Source organism: Callithrix jacchus, chromosome 8, assembly GCF_049354715.1.
Source record: "Callithrix jacchus isolate 240 chromosome 8, calJac240_pri, whole genome shotgun sequence".
NCBI classification, from domain to species: domain Eukaryota; kingdom Metazoa; phylum Chordata; class Mammalia; order Primates; family Cebidae; genus Callithrix; species Callithrix jacchus.
The window spans coordinates 52,353,720-52,381,626 of record NC_133509.1 but is presented as its reverse complement, the minus strand read 5'-3'; the positions used below and the strand labels follow the sequence as shown (position 1 = coordinate 52,381,626).

General features: G+C 42.4%; 1 protein-coding gene across 2 annotated transcripts in view; it reads right to left on the bottom strand.

The window, feature by feature from the left end:
• SCG5 (secretogranin V) overlaps positions 1–27,907 on the bottom strand; it is a 51,921-nt gene that overhangs the window by 12,194 nt on the left and 11,820 nt on the right. For both annotated transcript variants that reach the window (XM_009005604.4, XM_002753578.6), the window contains exon 3: positions 3,323–3,472. In XM_009005604.4, the coding sequence (XP_009003852.1) occupies positions 3,323–3,472 (150 nt within the window). The remainder of the gene's footprint in view (positions 1–3,322; positions 3,473–27,907) is intronic.

Here is a 27,907-nt window from a genome sequence, read left to right as displayed (position 1 = left end):
TCTAAATTCTATCATTACTAGGCATGATGTTCTAAAAGTGAGTCATTTTTTCCATGTCTAATGTATTCTAGACAACAGCAGTAAGAAGGGGGACAGAGGAGGGATTGTGAATTTTGTGCAGGGTTAGCGGGAGGAAGGAGGGTCTCATTTTAAAGACATAGTGAGACATCAAAATCAATGCTGAAAGGGGGACTATTTATAATTAGCCAGGTTGTGTAGCCCTTCACACTGCTCCGAAGCCTCCCAGCAGCTTTCAGCATGCAGTCTCTCAGCTCTTAGTAGCATGCAGTTAACGTGGAAGTCATCAGCATTCTGTACAATCCCTAATGTGGCTCTCCACTTTTCAGTGAGCTATTTATCTAACTTTTACAATATATAGTAATTAACATGTAGGAAAATATATCAATTCAAGAGAGTTCAGGCAATCTACATATGGTACCTTTATAACCTTGCATAATTGTTTCTGCTGTACCTCTGAGTGGGCCCTGACTGAGGTGCAGATAAAGCCTGCTCTGGGAACTGAAGGTGACTCTGGGGCTGAAAATGTGCCCTAGCATTCACATCCTATCTCTGAAGCTGAGATGGACTCCGAGCTCTGCTGCTCTATCCAGGGTGAGTGGGCCACAATTCAGAGGAGCACGGCACGAAAGGAGAAGTCAAGGTTTTATTCTTGGATTGTTCAACTGTGCTGTGCCTGTCATGATTCAAGCAATTCCTCACAAATAATGGTGAAGTTTAGTAAGCGATTTCATTCTTGGAATGCAGATTGTGGTAGAACAAAGAATGAGGAAAACGTTAGTTTAATGGAAGGAGGGCAAAGGAAATGGCAGACAATCTGTGACAAGAAAGTGTCTGGATTTGGGAGTCTGTCCCATTCTACTGGGCCAGCTTGATTGCTGTCTCTCAGAGCTCCTAAGTACACAGACTAGAGCTTGATTCCACAGGTCTGTATGATTTTATATTTTTATTGTTTTTGTTTTCAGATAAGATAGAACTACCTGTGTGCTCTTTTAAGGCATTGCTATGTCTTCCTTCCAGAGATGAAGAGATGAAGGCGCAGGAAAGTGAAAGTGGCACACTACAGTCAACAGCAGAGCTCAGATCTCCATTCTCCTATGACATTCTCCAACTTCAGTGTGCACTAGAACCATGAGGAGGACTAATTACAACAGATTTCTGGGTCTCACCCCTAGAACTTCTGATTCAATGGGTTAAATCAGAGAGGAGGGCCTGAGAAGTTGCATTTTTAGCAAGTTTCCAGGTGCTGCTGCTGCTGGTGGTGGTGCTAGAATCACACTTTAAGAACCACTGCACTGTAACACATTCAATGGATTTAACAATGGAGACTGTCACTCCCTAAACTCTGATCTGGTCTTTCTTCCTACCCATCCAAAACCCTACAAACAAGTAAAAGGTGGCAGAAATGATTAGAGCCAGGCAGTGATTCAGGTTTTCCTGCCTTCCTGGCCCAGCAGCCACACATTGGCATGGTCACATCCAACTACGTTGGTTGTTTCGCCTCAAGATGGAAGCTTTGTGCCCCATGGAAAACAGAGGCCTCACCCTACATGAAAGGAGGGGCATCTTTTTAAAGAGAGTCTCTTTCAGAGAGAGGCTGCATTGTGTTTAAGAAAAGCTGAAGTCATACCAGTTCTGGGTATCATAAGAAAAAAATGTCTGGGCGTGGTAGCTCACACCCATAATCCCAGCACTTTGGAAGGCCAAGGTGGGAGGATCATTTGAGCTCTAGATTTTGAGCCCAGCCTGGGCAACATAATGAGACCCAATCTCCACAAGAAATTTAAAAATTAGCTGGGCATGGTGGTGCTCACCTGTTGTTCCAGCTACTTTAGAGGCTGAGGGAGAAAATTACTACAATTGTGCCACTGCACTCCCACCTGGGCAGCAGAGTAAGACCCTATTCAAACCAAAAAAAGCTGAGTAGTCAATATTATCACAATTTTCAGAGAAAGGCAATATGTCCCGGTGGTTGAGTACACAGCCCTTAATCAGGTAGACTTGGGTTTGAGTCTTGGTTCAGCTACTTGTTATCTGGATAACCCTGTGCAAGTTACACTCTAAGCTTCTGTTTTCTTAATGTAAAATGGAAATAATATTAGATTGGTACAAAAGTAATTGTGGTTTTTCCCATTGAAAGCAATGGCAAAAGCCACAGTTACTTTTGCACCAACCTGATAAATACCAACTGTTATTATTAGGCTTGCAGAAAAAGACTACTCTGGTGCTAGAAGCTTACACATGCCCAAGGTAAGAGGTGCATTATTTGCTAGGGGCAGCAAAGCTAATTATAATCAGGATGACACTTAAAGAGCCCTTACTCTGTGCTAGGTGCTGTGCTAGAATGCTTTACATGGATAATTTTATTTACTTCCCACAATGAACTCCATTTTTCAGATAAGGAAATTGAGGTAGAAAGTGGTTAATTAACTTGTTTAAGGTCACACAGGTTGACCTGGAGTTTGAACTCAGGTAGTCAGAGTCTGGAGCTGCTACACCTAACCACCAAAGTCAGTTGCTCAAAGATCAATGTGAGGGAAGCCCGTGCTCTAGAGCTTGATTCCGTAGGTCTGTATGAGTTTATGTTTTTATTGTTTTTGTTTTCAGATAAGCTAGAACTACACTATGGGCTCTTTTAAGGCACTGACTATGTCTTCCTTCCATTGATGAAGAGATTAAGGCTCAAGAAAGTGAACGTGGCACACTACAGTCAATGTGCTCTTTGGCATTAGGGGGTAGGAAAGTAGGCAGAAAGGGAACAACATGGAAAAGTTCAACCTTCTTCTTAACTTCTTCCTGAACCCCTTCTCTCTCATGCCACCTCCTGGCCCCCAAGTAAACAGGGTTTTAGGAAAGATGCTAACTTGGTGTTGATGCGTGACACTGTTAGAACGTTGACTGTCACAAGAAGTGAGGAAAACAAACAAGCAGGGATAATCCACAAACTAACTGGCTCCAAAGACATTAAAAATCAGCAGAAGTTGTCTCATGGAAAAGGAAAAAAAAATGTTCCCTTTTTCATTAAAAGAGTAGCAAGTGCTAAAAAGTGCATCAATTCCCAAAGAAGGGAAGACATAGAAAGTAGGTAAAGCCTTGGCAGAGAAAATCCTGTGTAGGTGTGTCTGAAGACCAGAACTCACACAAAAATGCTAGAATAAGTTTCCCCTTCCCATCTACTTATAAATATGCATGGGCCCATCAGAATGGAAATACAATTTCTGGTAATATTTGTAGCTGATGTTAGAATTTCTAATTTCCTTCCAAAGCCCTACTTTCCATAGGAACCCAAGGGCATATCTGTTACCTGTTTTTCCAACAGGACAGGGATTTGGAGGGTCTGGGTACCCCTGATCCTCACTAAAGTCCTTAGGAATGTTGTCTCCAGTCAACTCTGCGACGATGTTGGGGATGTTGCCGAAAGGACCCAGATGCTGAAGCCCTTCATGAGCTCCACCTATGAGGGAATCAGAAGTAGAAGTAGTTCACTGCAGTGCAATTAAATTAATTTCAACTAATATTTATTCAGGTGTATCACACAGGAAAAGTCCTGTGCCTTCTGCTGTGGGGAGAGAAAAAGAAATGAAATGGTTCTTGCCCTCAAGGAATTTCTAAATTTAGTTGCAGAAACAGACATGCACTGTACATATATTATTTCCATACAAGGCAAACTGTCCTGTAAAAGAAATGTTAATACAGCATTAGGAGAACATGGGAAAGGGGCTGGGAGTGGTGGATCACGCCTGTAATTGCAGCACTTTGGGAAGCTGAGGCAGGCAGATCACCTGATGTCAGGAGTGCAAGACCAGTCTGGCCAACATAACAAAACCCCGTCTCTACTAAAAAAAAGTATATATATATATATGTATATATATACACCAAAAAAAAAAAAAAACTAGCTGGGCATTGTGGCGGGTGCCTGTAATCCCAGCTACTCAGGAGGCTGAAGCGGGAGAATCACTTGAACCTGGGAGGTGGAGGTTGCAGTGAGTCAAGATGGCATCACTGCACTCCAGCCTGGGTGAGAGAGTGAGACTGTCACACACACAAAAAAAGAAAAACAAAAAGCACATGGGAAAGGGAGAGTTCCATTTAGCTGATGGGCTGATGGGATGGGAGGGCTTCTTGGAAAAACTGGAACTTGAATGACACCGACACAGATGGGTAGGGCTGGAAGCTGGGCATGGAGCTTGGGCAGGACTGGGGACAAGAAAGGAAGGCAACTGCCACCTGGCTAGACAGGCTGAAAGCACATTATGACAAAAGATAAAGAAAAAAGTCACGGCTGTCTTGCTATTTTAGCTCAACCACTTAAAATTTGGTGTATTTACTCCAATCTTTGCTATGTATCTTTTTATACAAAGTATCTATTCCTTTTTATTTAATACTAAAGCACAAGCATCTTTCCATTTGGCTGCATGGTCTCTATTCCTGTGATTATAAATGGCTATGTAGTGTTTAGTCCAATAGCTGTACCACAACATATTAACCACTCCCTATGGTGAGACATTTAGTGTTTCCCAATTCATTTTAGACACTTAATGTTTCCCATATTTTGGATTTATTTTCCTCAGGATAAATTCCCAGAACACAAATTACTGGGTCAAAGGCTATAAAACATTTAAAGTCTCTTGATGTTGTATTGCCATACTGTTTTCCAAAAAGGAGTTACCAATTTGTAAACCATCACCAGCAAAATATGAAGTACCACTTTTGCAACATTCTCACCAGCATTGCATTTTATAAAATTAATTTTTATATTTTCTTTGCTAATTCAAATTTTTTAAAAATTACTGTTTTATTTTGAATGTCTTTTATTACCAACTTGGTCAAATATCTTCCCATGTGTTTACTATTTTTAATTTCATTTTTGTGAGCTGTTTGTTTATGCTCTTGGAATTTCAATGTTTCTCTTATCAATTTGTATGAACATTTTACATAATAAAGATACATGGCCTTTGGCTGTCACATTTTCTGCAAATATTTTCCCATGTTGTCTGACTTTGAATTCTGGTTATTATTATAGTGTTTTGCTAGCATACATTTTTTATGTTTATGTAGTCAGATTTGTCATTTTTATTCTCCTTTGTGATTTCTTCTTATCCTTCTAAACGCACAAAATTGTTGCCCCTTCAGAAGTACTACTGACATTTGGATAATTCTTTTAATTTTTCTATTTGCAAGTTAACTCCTTAATCCATGTTATTTATTTTAGTGTATGTGAAATTGTTATCCAATTATCCCACGAGCATTTGTTAAATAATCCTGTCCTTTCCTACTTTGCTTCATGTCTTTAACAAATACTTAAGTGTCTTGTACATACCAAAACCTACTCAGAGCACAGCAGTGAATAAGAACAACTTATCCTGCATAGCTTGTTTTACTACACATACCAATGCACGTTCATTTCTGGACTTACTTTTCTTTTAGCCTTAACATTCTATAAGGCTCATGAAGCTTCCTCTTCCAGCACCAGAGCAGACCATTTCTTAGAAGGATTTCATATTTATCAACTCCCTGGGGACATAGGAGCCCCACACTCAGAGTTCCCTTAATGCACAATCACAGTGTACGCAGTCCTATACAGGAGAGGCTGGTTTACAATCAAAAGATGCCTTGGTGGGCATGAAATTTGAGCCAAATCAGGCAAAAATAATGCCATGCTTCCATCTTCTCAAGAGGGAGGATCTTGCCAACAGGTTGGATTATTTAAGTTCAGTTGGATGAGGCTCCCTTGTCCCTGGATGAACACTGGCACTTGAGGCTGAACCAGCTCTTCATTGGATTGACACATTTTTTCCCCTTGGAAATGTTAATATATTTAGTAGAATCATGACTAGACCTTAGTGTCCTGGGAATCATATTGTCTCTCTGAAATGACACTGCATCATTCTATCTTTGTGTGCTGTATTGATTAACGTTTAACCTTAAAAGGACAATCGTACCTCTGCTAATTCCTCTAGCCTCCAAATTCAGACATCGAGTGGTGTTTGTTTTGTTTACACTTATATTTCATTGCTTTGTGTTGAGAGTGGTTTGTGATGAGAATAATGAGACGTATCTAGCCCAAATCTAGGTCACTGCTTTGTAATGAGAGAAACTATATAAAGTTTCTGCATTTACAAAAAATGGTATTTCTTTTGCAAACTACCATATCATTATTTTTGGAAATTTTCCATGTGAATATTTATATAAAGTATTTTACATAACCCATAAACATCTAACAATAGCCAATTTATTAACATTTAAGTTATTTTATATCCATATTCATATTTTACATCTTTAGCCTATCATAACCTGATGGCTATATGTTAAAATCTACTACTATCAATAAGTGATTGTCATTCTCTTATTTCTTACTGTTTTTAACTTTTATCATTTCGATGCTATGCTAGTTGGCATATCCAAGGGTATAAATGTTTCATTTTAATTGTGTTGGTATCTGGCTGCTAAATATAAACTGATAAATCATAGGTTGGTTTGTATTTCTTTTATTAGCTTGCCACTCTCACTCTGTTGATTTGTGTTTAATTGGTGAATCTTTGACTATCCTTTTATTTTTAACCTTTCTGTATCTTTCTGATGATTCATCCATTTCATTTGCGATAGCTACCTTCAGAGATTTTGTAGGGATACATATTATTCCACACTAACCCAATAGCTGCAAAGGTTAAACAGACACATCAGTACACTTGGTATTGATATATTTGAAGCTTTATATAATCTTGGCACTATAGCCCCCACTGTGCTTGCTATAGGGCAGGCTCTCTGGTGTGTCAATACATGTCTTGACTTTTGAAAGCACCCTAGCATTAAGTGCCAGGAATTATCCAACTTGGCTCAAGGCAAAATGCATGTCTTAAGCTCCATTAGTAATTAATGAAGGAAGCAAACACAGTTTCCCTTATGGAAGGCCTGCCAAGGCTCTGTTTACCTCTGTGCACCAGTGCCATTAAAATGAATGCAGCACTTGTTAGGAAGCAACAGATGTTTAGCACTACGCAGATACATTAGAACACAGACTCTTTTTAAACTGCATTTAACGACGTCAAATCAAGAAACACTCACTGAGGTAGGAACTGAGGGAGATATGCAGAAGTAGAAAATGCTGTCCTTTCCACTCCATGACCTAGAATTTTAGACAATTAAACAGGTATAGAAAATATAATAATTTTAGCATTATACAGTTGCAAATATAACCAAATGCTAGTTATCTAGATCAGTATAATATTTAGGTTATGTTGATCTATTGTACCTAAAGCCAAGTCAAACAAAATAATATGATGCTATGGATGCCATGTGGTCTGTTCATCCCAGCCTTCTTAACTGTCTTACTGCAGTAACAACCAACAATAAATCGATCAATCTAAAAATATTTATTGAGCACATAACATATAATCGAAACCTGGACTAGGTACTAGAGAGTCAATGATGAACCAGAAAAAAAATATAGGCTCTGCTCCCATAGTCTATAGAGAAACAAAAAGAAACAAACATAATACAGGCAGTTGTAATGCAGTTATAATGTAACTGGGATACAGCAGTGTGTCACAGCTGTGTAGAGAAGTATCTAGCCCAGATCTAGGTCACGGAAGACTTCCTGTAGCAACATACTGTGTACCAATAATTATGTTAGGTGCCATAGAAGATATAAATGCGAAAGGCATAGTTCCTATTCTCCAGTTGGTTCTTCATTCTAGTTGGTTATACAAGACTAACACAATAAGCCAGTAGTATATTATATAATAAGATATATTCCTAACATAATATATTACAGTATAGAAAACAGACCACTGTACAAAGCTAGCTAGGTTGGAGAGAAGTTCTGCTCTAAGACTGTTGCTGAAACTCAGGAGTGAAGTGACAAGGACTGGAATTAGAGTGGCTGCAACATGAGTCAAATAAGATTTCTAGCAGTGCACAGGAGAGATGAGTCAAAAGTTTGTGAGGTTTCAAAATCTGCTGATTTGAGAAAAGAATGCCATTAATAAAGATAGGATCTTTCACTTACAGCTTTAAAATTGTATCGGGCAATTAATTAATCCTGTCCTGTGATGATGCTTTATTTATGTTTCCACCACAGTCATGGCACTCTACAAATGTCTCTAGAATAAATGGAAAATATTTAATTCTTGCCAAATGAGTTTTAAGCCCAGTTGTGTTTATATAAACGTTGCTTTATATAATAAAATTGGTACCATGCAGCTGTTTATTTCCAAGCTCTAGATATCAAATCATTGGTAGACTTTCTTTGTATTGCCATGGCAATAAAGTTGCACTCAGTTATAATTGTCCAGGGAGTGAGAAATAAAGAGAGTTGGTCTTATTTGAGTCAGAGCCCTTCAATCTTCTTCTTGGCCTGTGCTGGACCCCTGCATAAAAATCTTCCAATCTTTCGACAGCATCCTGCTCTTCTCTGCATTCCCAACCTCTGCTATGTGCCTCCCATTCTTCCTCCTGCATGTATCTCTTTGACGTTGGCAATTCAGCTGGGAAGCTGACCTGGTTGGTTGCAGTCTCTCCCTGGCCTTGGCAATCTGATCAACCTCAGCTCCAAGCTTTGCCACCCATGGTCTTGTTAGGTGTCAACAGAGCCCTGAGCAGCGTCCCTAAGGACCTCCAGCTGGAGTCTAGCAACTCCAATGCTCGTTTGTCCAGAACAGGGCACACTGACTTGTCTGGTTACTTAAAAACTCCCTTGGGTTTCAAATCCATTTTCCTGTCTCCATGATTTTGAAGGTCAGTTGTTAGTATCTAGTAAACAGAAATATGAAAATTGAATACCTTCAGACCCCCAAAATTTTTTTGGCTCTGAACAGTCATGGCCTTTTGGTTGCACTGCTTGGGTTTTTTTCATTGTTTAGTTTTAGAGTAAATCTCTGTTATCACATCTTATCTTGATGTCCTTTGACTCTCCAAAACGTTGTGCATAAAACAATCTGAATTAACTGAGGTTTCTGATTATAATAACATCTCACTTATCTCTTCACTGGAGACTGCGGTGTTTCATGTAGTATTCAGATCGCTGAAGCATCCGCTTTAGGATCCAGATTTATTTAACCATTTTAAAGGAAAATGTTCCACTACAAATATTAGGTAAATATTTTAAACAGCAGCTTGGGAATATGACTTTGCCTGTATTACTGAGAATATCAGTGACTATACAGTGTTGTTTAACAGTGTATTCTCAGAGTGTTAAAGGGCATTCGTATATAAAACTATATTAAACGGTCCCAGATGCAATAGTTTTTAATGTTCTTTGTCACCTCACTCCTTCTAAGCTATTAATTCTAGTCATCCCAAATTCTTTCCATGATGAAATACAATAACTTGAGAGTGCACCTAGACCCTGCGCGTCTCTTCTAATTTAACCCTGCCCGCCACAACACACGCGCACACACACACACACATACACATACACACACACACGCACACACACACACACAGGCACGGGGATCTTATCCAAATGTTGATTCTGATGCAAGGTGAAGGGTGGGGCCTGAGGTTCTGCATTCCTCACAAGTTCCCAGATAGTGCAGATGCTGCTGGTCCATGAGCCACACTTTCAGTAGCAAGGGGCTAGAAAATGAGAGAGCCAGGTTGATTAGAATTATATATTAAATGAAATTAAATTAGCTCTGGGAGAGCACCTAAGCCAATCTTGCTTTATGGAATTTGTGACATCCAGTGTGGCTGCTAAGAACCTTCTTGAAAGTGCAGTTTCAGAGAAAGGAGCTGTCACTGCAGTTGTAGTCCTTTTACTTAAGGTTTTACTCTACAGAGGCACTTGCTCACACTCTGCAAGAAAAGGATCCTGCTACCCCATTTCTCATTCCCACTAATTCTGTGGGAATTAGAGGTAAACTCCTCCCTTGAAAGTGAGTTCTCACGGTATAAGCGAGGTCCTTTGCATAGCCCGATGCTGTCCACTACCATGCAAGATCTCTCCTGGCTGGGGCCAGCGGAGGCAGTTCCGATGAACGTTAAGGTTGGTCAGAAATTAAAAACATAAATGGGACCTGGGTACTTCCTCTTTTCCTTTTTTTTTTTGATAATGTTATGGTTTCAACAGTTTCAAAGTGCTTTTATATCCTTATTTAAAACATCCTAGTGAGGTCACTAGGACAAGAATCACTATGCATAATGCTAAATGAGAAAGTGAGTCCTGGGAGAAAGTTTCTTGCCTAAAGCCACTCAACAAGTTAGGGCTATTTTGGATTCCAGCCCTGTGTCCGCTCTATAGTGGCACTGGGACAGCCCTCACGAGGCCTTGGCTGTGTCCATTCATACCCTTTCCCGTGGGTTTCCATCTTCCAAAGATGAGCTGGAGCTCCAGAGCCACAGTTAATAGAACGGCCTGTCAGGGAAGCTGAGGTCTCTCATAGTTTCCAGGTCACTCAGGGGACCCCCAGTGTCAGTGACCACTGCAGAGCCAGGCACCGGCAGAATGGCTGTGAGACGGGACGCCACCTGTCGGCCTCGCCACCATGGTTCCTTCCCACCTGAGTGCCCACCTCATGCCGAGGTTTGGAACATCCAGACAGCCCCTGCCCTGCAGACTCTGCCACATAACTTGGGAACAGCCAGACAAGCCCGCAGCCAGTGGCGTCGCATCCGCACCCTCACCCTGCCTGCAGCCCTGGGTTCTCACGCAACGGGGCACTGGTGCTGGGCAATAAAGGAGAATTGAGGCGGGGCAGTCTGGTGCCAGGGAGCCAGTCGCCCACCTTGTAAAAAGGGAGTTCCGTGAGGAGCGTCTGGCAGGGAGTGGGCACTCTCCCCTGAATACCAGCCATTCAGCTGAAGGGAACGGGTCCAGCAGTTTTCACTCATGTTACCACAAACAGCAGATGCTAAAAATACACTGCGGTCTCGATACATCATTCAGAAAGCGACGACCAGTTTTCCTTTTGTCAGCGGTCCGGGAGTGGTCTGGCACTCCACACAGCGCCTGGCCTCCTCTGGTTTCCCCTCAGACTCTGACAGAGCTGAAGGTGCAGCGGAGAGCCTGAGGAGGGCAGAGAGAGAAGGTAGAGAGGCGGCAGGTCTCCCCACGCCAAGGGAAGGCAAAGTGGAGTGGACGAGGAGGGCGAGGTGGACGAGGAGGGCACGGGCTCCTTCTGGAGGCCACAGAACAGCCTGGGACTCCCGGAGGTGACACCGGCCACAGGCACCAGGCTCTGGGGGCTGAGAGAAGCCCCGACACCCAGAAATCTCCTTCCTAAGGTCCAACTTGCCACAAAAGTGTTTTTTTTTTCCCCACAACTTGAGGTAAACACATACACGCTTTACCTTGTGCAGTCACTTGTCCACAACGAGAGGACTCATCAGTCAGCTTCTATATCATCTGCGCTTGGGATTCTCCTTCTCAGTCAGCACTCAGGCAATTTCACCACAGTTAGTGTCCCCAGTGGAAAGACGATGCAGGCAAGGAGAAAGAGCAGGAGAGGGACAAACAGATTGGCCCTTATGACTGGGGAAAAGGAGCCTGAAAGAAATGGCCAACATGAGGGTGGAACCTAAAATTTTGGATGTCTGCCCCTGATGTTTCTGCTTCCTGCAACCCAAGTAATTGAAGGGAGACACAAGACAAGAACGGAGTCATTTCCTCACATCCTTTCCCCAGATTCACTCTATGTATTAAGACCTTTTGGCCTTGACTTCTGGTGAGAAATTAGTTCTAACATTCAGACCTATTTATGAAAAGCAACTATTTTCATTTACTGAGGACCCACAGAAACGAGGGCACTTTTATACAAAGGGCCTTTGATAGCTTCCTGTTGTTAGGGCCCTGCATGCAAGTCCACCTTCTGCCACACACTTGGGTTTCTCATACCCTTTCAGTCTCACTGGACCTGTTTCTCCCCTTTAACCTGGGGATAACATGCGTGTGGGAGGATCAAATCAGATACTGTATATAAAATGTTACCTCAGTACCTGGTGTGTAATAAGCACTTGGTGAATGCCAGTTGCTTTTACTGTCTAGTCAATATTTCCTAATAGCACAATTAACAGGTTCGAAATTAATGATGCTACATATTTTTCATTCCGGTGATCATGGTCCTGTATTTGAGGTATTGAGCAACAGGGCTCAGAACATTTGAGCTTTTTACTAACATTAGTGCCTTCATATCAATTCAAAACTAAATACAGTCCTGCTTTGCCTAACAAAGTTACAAATCCAGGCAGCATAATCCCTTCTCTCAAGGAGCTTGCCCTCCAATACGGGACAAAATATGTCCACATCAACACATATCTGATGTTTGTGCCTGATGGAAGAGACCATGAGCACTAGCCGAGAAATGTGTCTCCTGGAATGAGAAAAGGAACACACGATAGTTTACACTTAGAGATGGATATTATCACCTCAGCTCTCCTCCCTGGGAACAGAATTTAGTTTAAGCTGTTTAGAATGGTGAGGGTTTATGTTGCAATATCCACATTCTCTAAACTCACAGGACAAGTGACCCCCAAAGCACACAGCATTTGGTAATTGAGAAAAACAAAGGAATGATTCTATCTGTGCTGAATTGGCTTATTCATTGACTTGCCTCAGGGCAGAGGGCTGGCCCAGGCAGTTTGCTGGAGTGATCCTTCTGCTCTGAATTCGAGCCTGGTCCCTCACAGGGACTGCCCCACATAGCCAGCAAGGCCAGACACCCTGGCTGGCATTAGCCTGGCCTTGTAGGAGAGATCTAAATTGGGTTGAGCCTGTTGGCAGATAAGCAAAATGAAACCCATTCGGATATTTTGTCTTGAAAGGCATTTGTTTTCATTCCTATTCTTTCTTCTTCTGCCTTTCCCCTCATACTGGGATCTGAAAAACTCAAGCTCCTTGGGGACCAAAGGCAGCATTATCATCATCTACTCACAGGCACGCAAACAGTGAAGGCAGAGACGTGAATTCTCTGTGCACTGCATTTGTAGCTTTCACATCTACATGTGGTCCCAATTTAGGATCACAAGTGGAGTTGTTTATTTTAGAAAAGCTTTTTAGTTCACTTTTAAGGTATTTTGCTTAACCATTGCTTGCTTTTCAAAAGGAGAAAATGTGTATTTTTTTTTTTTTCTGAAGTGGTGTTTGTTTTGGCTGTTTACTCATTTGCAAAAGTTCACATTTTATCCTATGAATTTAACTAGTTTTTCTGTAGCGGCCACAAACCCCAACCCTCTCTACCACATACACACAAAACCCCCAAATCAAATAATTTGGACATGAAGCATTTTTAGGAGAGCTGTGAATTTAACAGGTTTTGAAAAAGACATTTAGAATAGGTAATTTGCAATAGCACTTTTAGCTCCTTCATCTAACTTTGATTTGCTGCCTGAAATGAAGTCCCAACTTGGCAATTTGTATGGCGGCTAAGCATGTCTCTATACTAAGGTTAAGGTTCATGTGTGTCCTTTAAAAACTGTTTGATAATTCTTGCTGAAAATATATGGCTTAGCTGGGAGTCAGACTGAAGCTTAAGTTGAGGTATCAGTTATGATTGAAAAATAATGGGATACAGAATTGTGGTGATGGATGGGATTAGGTGAGGATATGGACACAAAACTGTGAAAAAGTAAAAGTATGGATTTTGGCTCTCTAGCATCTGGTTCCATATACAAGCCTACTGCCTCCAATCTTCCTTTCTGAAACTATACTTACTGATGACATCATTTGTCCAGAACCTGAGCCCCACTTCCCTGTTCTCAATGATGTAACAGGTCCTCTGTATCATTCCTTTGGGTAGGCTTCTCTGCTAACATGGTAACGAGTGCTAATTAGCATGTGGTATTCTGCTCCTGTATGATATGTTTGCAACTTAAAGGATTTCTGGGATAATTCTTTTAAAGTAGTGACTTCACCAACAGGAATTCCAGGCCCCTCCCTACTCCTGGTGTGCCAGCTCAAAGGATAAACACGGTATGCCAGGTTCTTAGGTAAGGAAAAGGGGCAATGGCAATGACAATCCTGCAGGCAGAAACAAAGACAACAGGGGCCAAAACAGAGCCAGGTAAATGCACAGGACGTTTATAATTAGTGATCCAGTATCCAAGGAGTAGCTTCCAACATGAAAGAAACAAGTAAAGAGATCTGCAGGAGCTTAGGGAAGAGAGAAGCAATGACAGATGACATCGGCACCAAGACACTGTGATAGTGGAAGTGACCCTCCACCCCAGACCCAAAGCTCTTTGATGGTTTCTGTTGAGGCTCACCTTCCAGTCAGCCTGGGCTTCACAGGGAAGCAGGTCACTTCACAGGGAAGCAGGTCATGTATGGGTGAAGAGGTATGAATAAGGGATAGCAGGAACTGTGTTGGGCCCATTCTGGATGGGATGAGGTGGGAGTGGCAGGGCCTGGCAGCGCTGTGCTCATTCAGAGCCCTTTCCTTCAGCTGGTCTGGTTTTGCACTGGCCAGGGTGATGGCCCTAGTAAGATTGGGGGTACATAGCTTGGGAATGTAATTAGTCCATCATGTCACCTCTCTCCATATGTCTGTAGACTAAAATGAGGAGACTTCCATTTGGAAAGGCCTTTTGGGTCATGACAAGGAATGTGATTCTCACTTGGCCTTACAGATTTGTACCTGCATCAATTCACCAGTCCCCTACTTCTTCTATCATAAGCTGCTATAAATCCCTAAGTGTTCTTTATAAATGACTAGAATAAACATTTGTTTCAGACAGTAATCTCATTGTAGAAAATTCTTTTCTGTTTCTGAGTCCCTAGTAGTTATTACTGTTTTGGGGGAGGGTGGGGATTAATTCTAGCCTCAGGAAGGGAGGGCATGTAGTGTATGTGTTGGGGAGAGGGTGGTGCTCAGACTAAATCCTGTACAACCCTTTGGTAATATTTTCCTGGCCTATGGTTTCCCATCTCATACAAATATTCCCAATTTCTCTCTTTATCCATGCCACCTCTGCCTGGCAATAGGTATTAAGAATAAAGCAGGTGCGATGGCTCATGCCTGTAATCCTAGCACTTTGGGAGGCCGAAGCAGGCAGATCACTTGAGATCACTTGGTCTCAAGAGTTTAAGACCAGCCTGGCCAACACGGTGAAACCCCATCTGTAATAAAAATACAAAAAAATTATCCAGGCGTGGTGGTGGGCGTCTTTAGTCCCAGCTACACAGGAGGCTGAGGCAGGAGAATCATTTGAATCTGGGAGGCGGAGGTTGCAGGGAGCCAAGATTGTGCCGCTGCACTCCATCCAGCCTGGGCGACAGAATGACACTTCATCTCAAAAAAAAAAAAAAGAATAAAACTACAACAAAACCAAACAAAAAAGCACTCACGACTTACTATCAGCTTTGTGCCAGGAACCATACCTGGAGCCAGAACTCAATGTTATGTTAGAAGAGACAGACTCAAACGTGGCCAGAAAGCTGTGTAGAAGAGTGGTGAGCAATTAGTGCCTTAAAGTCCGGAAGAGAGGCCTCTGGCAATACACTCAGACAGCTGAAGCACTCCACAGAGACACTGGAGATATACTCACAGGATTCTTTTGACCCTTAAAAATGGCAACTCTCTTACACACAGTAAAAGGCTTGAGGAAAGCACACGTAACTCAAATAATGAAAACACCAGACTTCTCTTAAAAAACGGCTTCAACCTTCCCATTCACCCACTCCAACCCAATTTTTAACTAGAACTACTGATGAAAAGTCATGTTGGTCTGAGTCAATTCCAGTTCCCCTTTATATATTTTAAAATTGTATACAGCAGTGCTGTTCTACAGAAATAGAACGTGAACTACATTTGTAATTTTAAATTGTCTAGTCTTCTCACTTCAAAAAGTAAAAAGAAATAGTGAAATTAAATTTAATAATTTTTTAGCCCAATATAACCAAATTACCATTTCAACATGTAATAAGGTGTGTAGTTTATACTTAGAGCATATCACAACTCGAGCCAGCCATATTTTAGGTGTTTGGCAGCCTCGTGGGCCTGGTGAATACCAAATCAGGCAGAGCAGGCGTATAGGGGAGGTTAGGCATGGTGGTCAGAAGTGCAGGCTGCAATCCAGATGCCTGAGTTTGAACACTGGCTCCGTCATACTAGCTGTATGACCTCATCTGTAAAACAAGAATACTTAAGTAATACCATCTTTAAGCAGTTGGTATGAGGATAAAATAAAATAGCCCTTGTAAGACATTTTGTAAGAATTCTGGCAAATACTGTGCTTAATAAATGTTAGCTGGGGTGGTCACTTTATAATGCATGAGCTCTATACTTAAAAACATATGTGATCCTGAACAAGTTATCTTATCTCTTTGAATATTAGTTTCCTTCTCTGTAAAACAGGGGTGATAATAATACTTCATTGAGAAGATTAACTGGTACAAACATAGCACTTAACAAATGTTCGTTTCTTTCTTCTTGACTTTAGGTGCCAGTGAACAGAGAAATAGCCAAAGGGCTCACTGAGAGGGAGCAGAGCTAAATGGGCCTGGGTAATTGGCAAACTGGATAGTCACGAGGTTAACTATGCCACAGGCAAGCATACAGATGATTCCAACATACCTCGGCCAGTGTGGGAGCGCTCAGTAGATGTGTTTCTTTTGTAGTTCATTTACTAGAAGCTTCAGAACAGCAGGTATGTTTACTTGTTCACAGGCTAGTAGAAATAGACTCTGTACGTGCATCTTATGTAACATACCCCTACGTATGTATGCTGAATTCAGTAGGCAGCCAAGTTCAGTATTGTAGAGCTGTAGCCACCACTCAGCTCCCTTGTGTTGATAAGAAGAAACACTCAGGGAAAAGAAGACCTATTTGTTTATTATAAGATTAAAAATCTCTAAGGGTAATGGCCTTTATTGCTTTCCTATTCAGAAGTTTGTTTTTTCATATTTAATAGCTCAGACCGGATTTTGAAAAGGAAAACTTAAAAATTTTAATTAGAACCATATCCTAAATATCCTTTTGTTCCTCTGCATTTTTGTTTATTTTTTTCTTAGGAATGATTTGTTCAGAGTTTTGAAATTACCAGGGAAGAGCTTTTGAGGATGTTTGAGATCCATGATTCAAAACAGGGGGAGACACGAGTGACAGCTCTATCTGTGACATCAGAAGTCACCAGCCATTCCTCAAACTGCCAGCTCTGGGGTCCTCCATTCTGCACTCGAAGGAGATGATGCAAACCTGCCAAGGTTTTCACGCCCCTTGTCTTTAACATTTCAAAAAGCTCACTTCCCAAAGACAGTGAAACTGCCATGAAAAACAAAATGAACTCCGGGTGATGCGGAGGCCCCGTCATTTCTCCCATCAAAGGAAAGGGCAATTTTGATTAGAGACAAATAGTACTTGATTTTACCTAAAGGGACTTATGACTTCTTCACAGCTCTAACCCCTCTCTTCTCGACAGGAATTCAATAATGTAAACCTAACAATAAAAAATGAAATAAAATGATTTTAATGAGAACACCCTAAATCTAGTTTCCCTCCTGGCCTATGTCTATGTTGTATCTTTCAGAAACAGTCAGAAACTAGGCTTAAAACAAACAAACAAAAAACACCCCAAACCAGAACCTAATGCTGATGTGATCAGTTGAATAAACACACTGGACAAAGAAGTTGTTTCACAAAAATGAAAATAGAAAAAAATTTCTTGAGAAGAGGCATGGATTATTCAGGATACTTATGTGATTCTAATTGTTTCAGTGCTATTAGGTACATTTTAGGGGAATGTGGCCCTGATATGGATAAATGCACTTTTAATTTATTTAAAGGCAGTGATTTGAGATGAGACTTTTTTTTGGGTAGGCACAACAACAAGAATGTCATGTAAATCTTGAAAAGTTTTTCATCCAAAAACCTCAAAGGGTTTGACTCATGTCAACATCCACCTCCCCATTTGATAGACAGAGGGAGAAGAATGACTATGAGAGGAAGAGTCTCTGACACCAAAGCTGGAGACCTCTAGAGGCTGGGCTCCCGTAGGCACCCTGGCCCAGACCACAGTAGGGAGGGAGGTCCTCCTTTCTGCCTTTGTGCCTCATCTCCTGAGTTAGAGACGGTAGCTTATTTTCCTCTCTTGGTTCCCTTCAGTATTCCTTATTTATTGAACAGATGTTCAATACGTATTTGTTGACAGATTGGCCTCCATTTTATGAGTGGAGGTGACTTAGCAGGACACATGCTATTTACACACACAGAAGAACGTAGCAGCACACACATGACTAGGGATCTCAAAGTTATTATTGTTCCTGGAGGTAGAATTGTAGTGAAGTGAAGGAGGGCCCCTTATTTGTGCAGACTGCTTCCAAGGCCTGGAACCCAACTTTTCCTTTGCAATTGTGTGTTATTATTCTTTAAAAAAGTGTCCAAACTGCATGAGTTTCAGACCTCACAAAACTTGAATCTGTTGTGGATTCCTCTTAAAAGCTGTGTACAAATGCCATCTTGCATTTTTCATCTGTCATTATTTTGACTCGTAGTCATGCAGAGCAAACATAAATCAATTAGCGTTTAGCCATGGACGAATGAGGCCTGGGTTTCCTCATTTCAGAAAATGAAAGGTGATTAAATACAATTCCTCAGATCCCAAAAGAGAATAATGTGGGGAAGGAAGGCACAGTGAGAAACGGAAGGAGGCAAAGGCTTGGACACCTGGTGCTGGCTGCCCTACTAATAGTTGGTGTATGACCTTCAATGAAGAACTTTACCTCTCAGGGCCTCATTTTCTCTACTATGAAATGAGGCAGGTGGACAAGACATTCTCTAAAGTCCCATGACTCCAGTCCCCTAGCTTGTGCAGTGTGTCACCTCTCATGGCCACTCTCACTGGGTGCTTATGGTAGCCCTGAGATTAGTCAGTGGAACACTCTGGTGAGCTTCAGAATTCAGATTCAGTGCTCTTGTTACTATACCACATTGCAGGTATTTTCCAGCTCAACAGTAAATAAGGCTAATGTCACTGGTTTGATGGCCTTCGAATATGCACTGTTGTCATACCGAGTCAAAGATGACAGTCTGACCTGAACCAGCATTGCAGATGTAGACATGGCGAGTGATGAGGGCATAGTTCCTTTCCCACAAGAGGCACGGGACTTGAAGCTGCAGCTGGTACAGCCCATCTGCAAGGAAATGCCATTTTCTTCTCTTGTCTCTGTTCAAAACTCGAGTCCCAACACGTACAGCTAGGCAGTCATTAGAATCACTGGTGGCACTAAAAAATTCCCAAGCAGCCCAGAGTCCCTGGAACTACCATATTTGAATTCCTGGAGAGATTAGGGGCCAGGAATCTTTCATTTTAAGCTTCCCAGGTGATTCTGCTGATCCACAAGGTAGGAATATTACTGTTCTAAGTAGTTTTCTCCGTCCTAATGAGCCTGGAAATGTTGTATCACTTAAAACAGTAAGTCTTTGTGGCTACCCTGATGCCTCGTGCCACAAACTCAAGCTGGCGTAGCATTGGTTAGGGCAAGCAGTGACAGCCACAAAAGACCACCGATTCTACGATTCCGTTTATATGAAATGTCCAGAAGAGGCAAATTCACAAACATAGAAAGTAGAGTAGTGGTTTCCAGGGTTGGGGGAAAGGATACTGAGGGAAGGAGTAAGGGGGTAGAGATGCAGGTAATGGCTAAGGAGAATGGCGTTTCTTTATGAGGCAATAAAAAAAATCTAAAATTGATTGTACTATGTGAATATACTAAAAACCATTAAATTGTATACTTTAAATTGTTGAATTATACAATATGTAAATTAGATCTCAATAGAGCTGTCATTCATATATATGTATATATATACACATATATACATTATACATCTATATATATACATATTTTAACAGCCCTAATATCCTCCCTGCACGACACACAAACACACATGCACCAACTCATGATCATTGGCAGGTTAATTACAGAGGCCCAATTACATGTATGAATGGCACTCCATCCACCTCACTTGCCACCACTTTAATACTTGACCCAGCGCTCTAGCTCCCTGGCACGAGAGACATCAGATCGTCCCGGGCGGATGGCACCACCTGGTGGCTATCACAGGAAATCCTGTCGGGACACCTCCGCCCTACCTCCTCTCTCGCCATTCTTTCCTCTTCTTCAACTTCAGATCTCAGTTAATTCCAGTTGAGGTAATCTCCAATTTATACGGAAGCACTCCCTTTTATCTCTCCTCTAAACTCTTGCCTCAATCTTCCTCTACGCTGCCAAACAGCTTAAAGAACTTTAGTTTTAAGTCTACGTGTGAAAATGGAAAGAAACGAATCTTAAAGTGGATAGATACAAATGAGATCTAATAAAGAAGCAATGCACTGTATTAACAAACATCTCAGAGACTAAGAAAAGCAAATAGCTATATAATACAAAGAGACGTTCTGTTTTATTGGTAATCAAATAAACACAATGAGATGCCATTTTTGCCTAAAAAGGTAATACTCATAGTTAGCAAATGAGACAAGACACCCACGAATGAATGAGAGAGCACAGCCATGTAAATCCAACTCACAGAAAGCAACCTGACAGTATGTAGGAAACGGAGCCTACACAATAGGTGCAGAGCTTGACCCAATTCTTTTTTCTTTTTTTTTTTTTTTTTTTTTGAGACAGAGTTTCGCTCTTGTTACCCAGGCTGGAGTGCAATGGCGCGATCTCGGCTCACCACAACCTCTACCTCCTGGGTTCAGGCAATTCTTCTGCCTCAGCCTCCTGAGGAGCTGGGATTACAGGCATGTGCCACCATGCCCAGCTATTTTTTTTTTTTTTTTTGTATTTTTAGTAGAGACGGGGTTTCACCATGTCGACCAGGATGGTCTCGATCTCTTGACCTTGTGATCCACCCGCCTCGGCCTCCCAAAGTGCTGGGATTACAGGCGTGAGCCACCGTGCCATTCTTCTTTTCATAGAAACATATACCCCAGAGAATTTATCAACACTGTACACAAAAGTTTATGCAAAATATGTTCATTGAAGCCATGTTTATGATGGGATAAACTGGAAGAACTCTAAATGGCCAACATTTGGAAAAATGATGGGTAAATTGGGGCATACACATTTAATAGAATACGGCTACTAAAAATAATGACACTGATTTGTTATAATATAGGAATAGGCTCTTGATATCATATTAAGTATAAAAATAATGGTCAAAGATTTACTGTATGATTTTAAAAACTACCTATGTTTGCAAAGAAAACAGACTGGAAGAAAACATAGCCAAATGTTGAAAGTAGGTATCTGTAGGTAGTAAGATTATAAACAATCTTTATTTTCTAAATGATCCACAACAGCTTTTATCATCTTCATGATAAGAAAAAAATATCGAAACATAAGTAATCCATATAGCATCCTTAAAGGTACCCCCACATTTCCCTCCGAGTGTGTGATGGCAGAAAAAATAAAGCCTCTACAGCCATGGGTCTCTATAGGGGGTCTGATTTTGATCCTCAGAGGACATTTGACAAATGTCTGCTCATGTGGATATTTTCTGTTATCACAACTGGGGGAAATGCTACTGGCATCTAGTGGGTGGAGGCCAGGGATGCAGCCTCTACCGCAAAGAATGATCTGACCCAAATGTAAATGTGCCGAGGGTTTAACTCTGCCCTGATTTGAACCCAGGTCCTTGGCCCCTTCGTTGTTCCATCTTGGCATGCTGCTCACCCACCCTAAACCTCAACTTTCCCTCGTAAAATAGAATCATCTGCATATGATTTCTGAGGGCAAACTCACAACATATAAAGTGTTTGGCACATAGTAGACACAAAATAAATATTTGCTTCCTTCTCCTACAACACTATGACTTAATTTGGTATTTCCTTTTGCTAGCTATAGCAAACTTTTGCAATTATAGGAAGAATATATTCTACACTTTCAGTTTTGTCTCAATTACCCATTTCAAATATAATTGTGGAGTTAGTCAGGTAAGCTTCGCTGTGCTCTTCCCAGATTCCAGAGCTTTAATATCAGGTTGATACCATGAAAAAATTAAACTACTGGCTGTACAATATTTATTGCCAAAAACCCATGGAGACAAATGTCTTCAGTTGTAGGGGTAATCAAGATGAAAAGGTGACCTCCTTTTGGGGTCTGCCCTGCAATCAGAAGGGCTGAGTCTGGAGAGGACCCGAGAGGGGTGCAGGGCACCGAACGACAAGAGCATGAATATGACGTGTGCCTCTCATTACCCACCAAAGCTACATGTGAATGACCTCGGGCTCATGCAGTCATCTGGATTAGTTGGATTTTTCTCCTGTGCTGAATGAGCTCTATTAAGAGATCTAAGGTAGGTTCATTCTTACTGCTTCTCCATCAGAACAGTGCTGGATACCTGATAGAGCTGTGGGCCATTCTGCCAGTTATCTCTCAGCTCCTTTGGCTAGACTGGAGAGAAGCTGGTGGTCATTCTCACAGTCTCCTTGATGTCCAAACTGAGTGTGGAAGGTGATCTGACCTGCCCGGGAGCATGGACTCATTGAGGCAGGGTCAGAAGATGAGCTGGGTGGGTAGGCAGGCTGCAGGAGGAAGGTCTGGAGGTACTGATAACTCTCTTTTGTCAGAGCCATGAATCTGGCAAGCTGGGAGTAAGCTGACCACTCCCTGCCAGCAGGTCTGTCTTGCCTGTCCACAGTCCAGACCCCTAGGCACCAAAACTCTGACTATAAAAAAAACCCAGAGGCACTTACCAGGCTCCAGTGTGCTGTATACAGACCTAGTTAAATGATAGATGACTGCCAAAAATTCTATTCGCTGACCACACATGCAAAAAAAAAAAACTCCTTTCAATATTAGTATTATATATCATTTACTGTCAGAATAACTGCCGTTTCCTCTCCTTCATTTGCAAACATTTTCAGACAATAGCACCTGCATTGTTGCCATGTTTTTGCACACTTCAGTGACCAAGGGCTATTCAGAGTCTGGACAAACTCAGCACATAGTCCCTCCCATCATCTGCTGAGGACTTTTTTTTTCTTTTTTTTTTTTAAAGGAAAGCAAGCAAGATATAGAGAAGGGATCCACTGGTACAATTCAGGAGACAGACATCTTAGGTAGTTTATAGCAAAGGGACTCTTCCCAGCAGGCCCATCCATTCCTGCTGCTCTGGAGGAAAACGTTAGTCACTCATATCTTGTCCAAACCGTGCAGGGCTTGTTGACACAGGCCTGCTGAGCTGTCGTACCAGAAAGATGGCATCAGGAAGGTCCCTGGGCCTCTGCAGGGCAGGCTAGCCTCCTGGTGTGGCTGTTTCCTCAGCCATAATCTCTGTCACATGCAAAGAAAAACTTGAACAGGCCACTGGGGAAATGACCAGTAGTGCCAGGAGCCTGCCACAGATCCCTTCCAGCAAGGCCTATCGCCATGGTCAATTTGGCCCTGGATAAGTATCACTCTGTCTTGGTCAAAAACTTTTCCTCCTGCCACTCACTGCACTGACCCCCACTGGGAACCTGGGATGGTCTAACTTGCCACGAGAGGTCCGTGCCTGACACTCTGGGGGCTTATAATCAAATATGTCCAAGTGAACAATCACCTGGAAAAGGTGGCGCTCCTCAAGGAAAGATCATTTCACAGATTACCCAGCACATGCTGTGCAGTGCAGGAGGCACATTTCCCTTATTATCTCTCTGACAGTTCTAAGTGCTGAGTCACTGAAGAAATACCTACCTCCATCTCCAGAGATCCCAATGGTGCTGGTGCCATCTGTGCATGTATTTGGCCAATACAAAGGGAAATATCCAACCCACCATCGTATCCAAAACCACTGCTACCACCCCTGCTGATTTCGAGGGTATCCCTAGATTTGGGGCAGCCTTTTTATCTGCAAGGACAGATAGGTGTTATGGGACATTCTATCGGCAAGGTGCTGAAGCGAGGCTGGAGCTTCCCAGGTGAGCTTAGGGCCCTGAGTAATATAGACCATGTGCCCCTGCACCCAGATGCTCTTAAAGTAGAGAAACTTGGAGACAGTCTTAAATGCATTCAGCCTTCCCTGCCACCCTCCCTTCCCCATAACCACCCTCCACTTAACACACACTGGTTAAAAAGTATGTTTCCTTTCATTTCTCCCTGCCTGAAGCTGAATCTGTATCATCTCCATCCTACTCCTCCTCAAGGAAGTCCAGCTCAAGTTTGATCTGTGACGTCTTCTCTGGGGGCCAATGCCCTATCCCCCTCTTGAACTCCAGTGGTGACTGTCTGTCTGATCCACATACAGGGTTCTCAGCTTCCATCTAGTATGTTGCAGCTGTACATTTTAAGTTTGATGCCCCTTTACCTGCCTAGACTTTAAGTTCCTTAAGCAAGGGCTGCGAGTCATGGTAAGAGATGATGGACGGGGCCAGCTACTCCTCTTTGCCGTTCCCTGGATATCAGTTTGTATCACATCCTTTTAGCTGGCCCACCTCCCTGGGGTGAGGCACTGCATGAAAACACTTTGTTACCCCGAACTTTGTTGTGTTTTGTTATTCTTATACCTCTGGATGCCTCTAGACTCAAGTACCAATGGAACATGCTGTCAGGGAATGGGAAAGCAAGGGGGAAAGCAGTCGAATTCTGTTCCATTCCTGATTTTTCTGTAAACATGCTGAATTCCTCTGGTCAGAGTTTAACCTTTCCTGAAAGGTTAAAAGAAGATAGTGCCTGATGGAGATCCTATATAAATAAGTTAGATGCATCTTTATGGGTTTTGAAACATATCAATGCCACAGTTTCTGGCATGTAGTAAGCACTTGATAATTACTCATCGAGTAAATAAAAGTGGAAATGTATTAGATAATACTTTGATAGGCTGTTTGGTTCAAGGAAACGTATTGATTATGGGCTACCAGAGACACCCGCAAGAGGACAGTCTGTTCTCAAACCACCGAGAGCAAGTGTTTCAATTCTGCACAACGTTCTTCCACTGACATCTGTTATATCCACATGGACACATTTCACTTTTGGCTTGGCAGCTGAATCATGGTCTCCCTCACTTTAAACCTCCTTCTATAACCTATTTCATGGCAGAATACAACACTTGTAAAGTTCCGAGGGCAAAAATAGAACAGAGCAAATCTGAGTATGAAAAAGTTGCTATTTGTGAGTGTTCAGAAAGCATCCATCCTCACTAAAGTTACATGTTTCTGATTCCTAAGGTCAACACCAATACAGGGCAGAGCACTTACAGCCCGGCGGGAAACTGATTCTGCCAAAGTTTAACATGCAACTACCTGGGGCAGTTTTCTGAGGCCACAGTTAAGAGAAGGACACAGGGAACCTAAGATAGAAAGATAGGACTATCTTCCAATCCCAAAGCCACTTACACTTGGAAATATGTCTAGGAGGATGAAAGAATTAAGGACCATGAGAATGATGCTTTGCACCTGTGTGCCATTTAATACTTTCCAAAATACTTTTATATGCATTATTTAGTTTGACTGCCCTATCAACCCTGTGAGATAGACTGGACAATTTATCTCCATTTTTAGATTGGGAAGCTAAACTTTGCAGGACTGCAGGGGCTTGTTCAGTGCCACACAGCTGGTCTGAGCTAGGGCTCAAACCCCAGGGCACCCAGCCCGAGTGCTCGAACTCCAGGGCACCCTGCCCGAGTGCCCTTCTGGCTATGCTGTACAAACCCCATCCCCCTAGCCCCCACCGCCAGTGCCCCTTCCTCTATTGACATCACACAGCACACCATGGTCAAAAGTGCACGCTCAGTTATATTTGTGGTCTGCTAAACCCTTCTAGCCACCTTCAACAGTTTTTTTTATGAACTGTGGTGCCCAAGGTATTTGCACCAGTTGGTTCCAAGAGGGCAGTTTGTCAGAAAATTTGCTTCCAGAAGCTGCACATCCCTGAAACACCCTCCGCCCAAATCCACATGTGGTTTACCACGACGCCCAGCATGGTTATAGTTTCTCAGCTAAGTATCACAGGATTGTACTAGACTACTAGGATAGAAGGCAGCTGGTTGAGGGGGAGCATTTACACCAAACACAGCTGTCCTGCCTACGGGACATTGAACTTGTAAAGCTCAAGCTGCGCCATTGTGGGCAATGTTAAACTTTTTTAACCTTTCTAAAGGCTGTATCAAATAAGACAGAACATAGAAAAGTATTTCTGCAAACCATAAAATATATAAAATTTAGTTACCACAGTTCCACTTCCTACATGTGCCAGATCCACTTTGTCAATGACCTGTGGGAAATTGTTGATTGTGGCTTCCCTGGTGACTCAGCACACTTCCTGTTGCCTCCCCCTTTTTTCCAGATGGCATGCTTCAGGTGACATGAAACAGGGTCCCAGCTTGAACGCTCTGGGTTTTGAACAGATATGTCTGGGAGGACATCTGCCAGAAGCCTATTTGTATAAGGAACTGAGAAACCACCCAGAGAAAGCTCACCCTGAAAGCAAGAGGGGTCTGGCTTGCCAACCCCGGGGTGACAGGCAATAAATAATGCCTTAGTGGTCAATGGGAAGGAAGAGATTGTTTAGTACCTGTGGTTCCCAGTGCTTAGCTTTGTCTCCACACATCCAACCCCCCACGTGAATCCTACAGAAAGTTGTGGGGCAGAGGGGCAAAAAAATAAAGCTCTGTTTCCCTAAAAACTCTCTAATATTTGGGGGTGTCAAGGCACACTGTCTTGGTCTATTCAGGCTACTGTAAAAAAGTACCTTAGACCAAGTGATCTGCAAACAGCTGAAATTTATTGCTTATAGTGTAGAGGCTGAGAAGTCCAAGATCAAAATGCCTGCAGATTCTGTGTCTGGTGAGGGCCTGTTCCTTATAGGTGGCTCCTTCTCACTATGTTCTCCCATGGTGAAAAAGGCAAACAAGCTCCCTCTGGCCTCTTTAATAAGGGCACAGATCCTATTTGTGAGGGTGAAGCCCTCATGACCTAATCACTCCCAGAGACCCTATCTTTTGATACAATTGCACTAAGGATTAGGTGTCAACATATGACCTTGAGGGGACACAAAACATTCAGACCACAGCATACACTGAGGGGATTTCCCATTGCCCTCCCAAGTCAGCACCCACTACAAGAGGACACCTGAGGCTGCACAGCTTGGGGGCACCCACCAGCTGTAATGGGAGACAATCATAGTGGAAGGGCATGGTGGTGCCCAACTTAAAGGGGACAAGGGGAGGAAAAGGGGAAAATGCATAACTGTCCCATGGAAGTGGACCAGTTCATTATGCTCAGGATCATACATGGCATATGCCCTATAATCTCCAGAAATGTTTTGGGCACTTTCCAGGAAGTCGCAGTCCTAAGGGACAAAGTATGAGAAAAGCCAGTGACGTTTAGGTTATTACTGTGAAAATGCTCCAGATATGTGTACATGTTGCAAGGCTGGATAATCTTCATGGAATAACACCAGTCCCCACTTGCTGCTGTCTCAGAGGCCCATGGCTGATTCAAGGGAACAAATACGCCAAGGTTGTTTCAACAAATATTTAGTGAGTGTTATTTGCCTGGCTCTGTCTAGGCACTACAGACACAAAAAGCAAGGCAGACATTGTGTGCGCATTTGCAAATCTCACAGTCTGGTGAGGAAGGCAAGCAATTCCTCATCATAAATGCCAATTCACAATAAGGCTAACGAAGCAAATACAAAGAAGTATCAGTATGAGCTCTGGAGTGAGGATCATCCTTAAGGATAAACCTTGACCACAATTTGGTCAACATTTAACCCTTTCTGAATCTGTACAGTACCTATAATCAACTAGTCAACTAGCTAAAGAAACAGTGTGATGTGCTGGACAGACAGAAGAGGAGAACACCAGGGTCCAGCTCAGGTTCCGATCCCACAAATACTAGCTGTGCTATGGATGGAATGTTTGTGTCCCCCCTTAAATTTACACTTTGAAACCTAATCCCCAAGATGATGGTAATAAAAGAGGCCCCAGAGAACTCTCTCATCTCTTCTGCCATGTGAGCACACAGTGAAAGA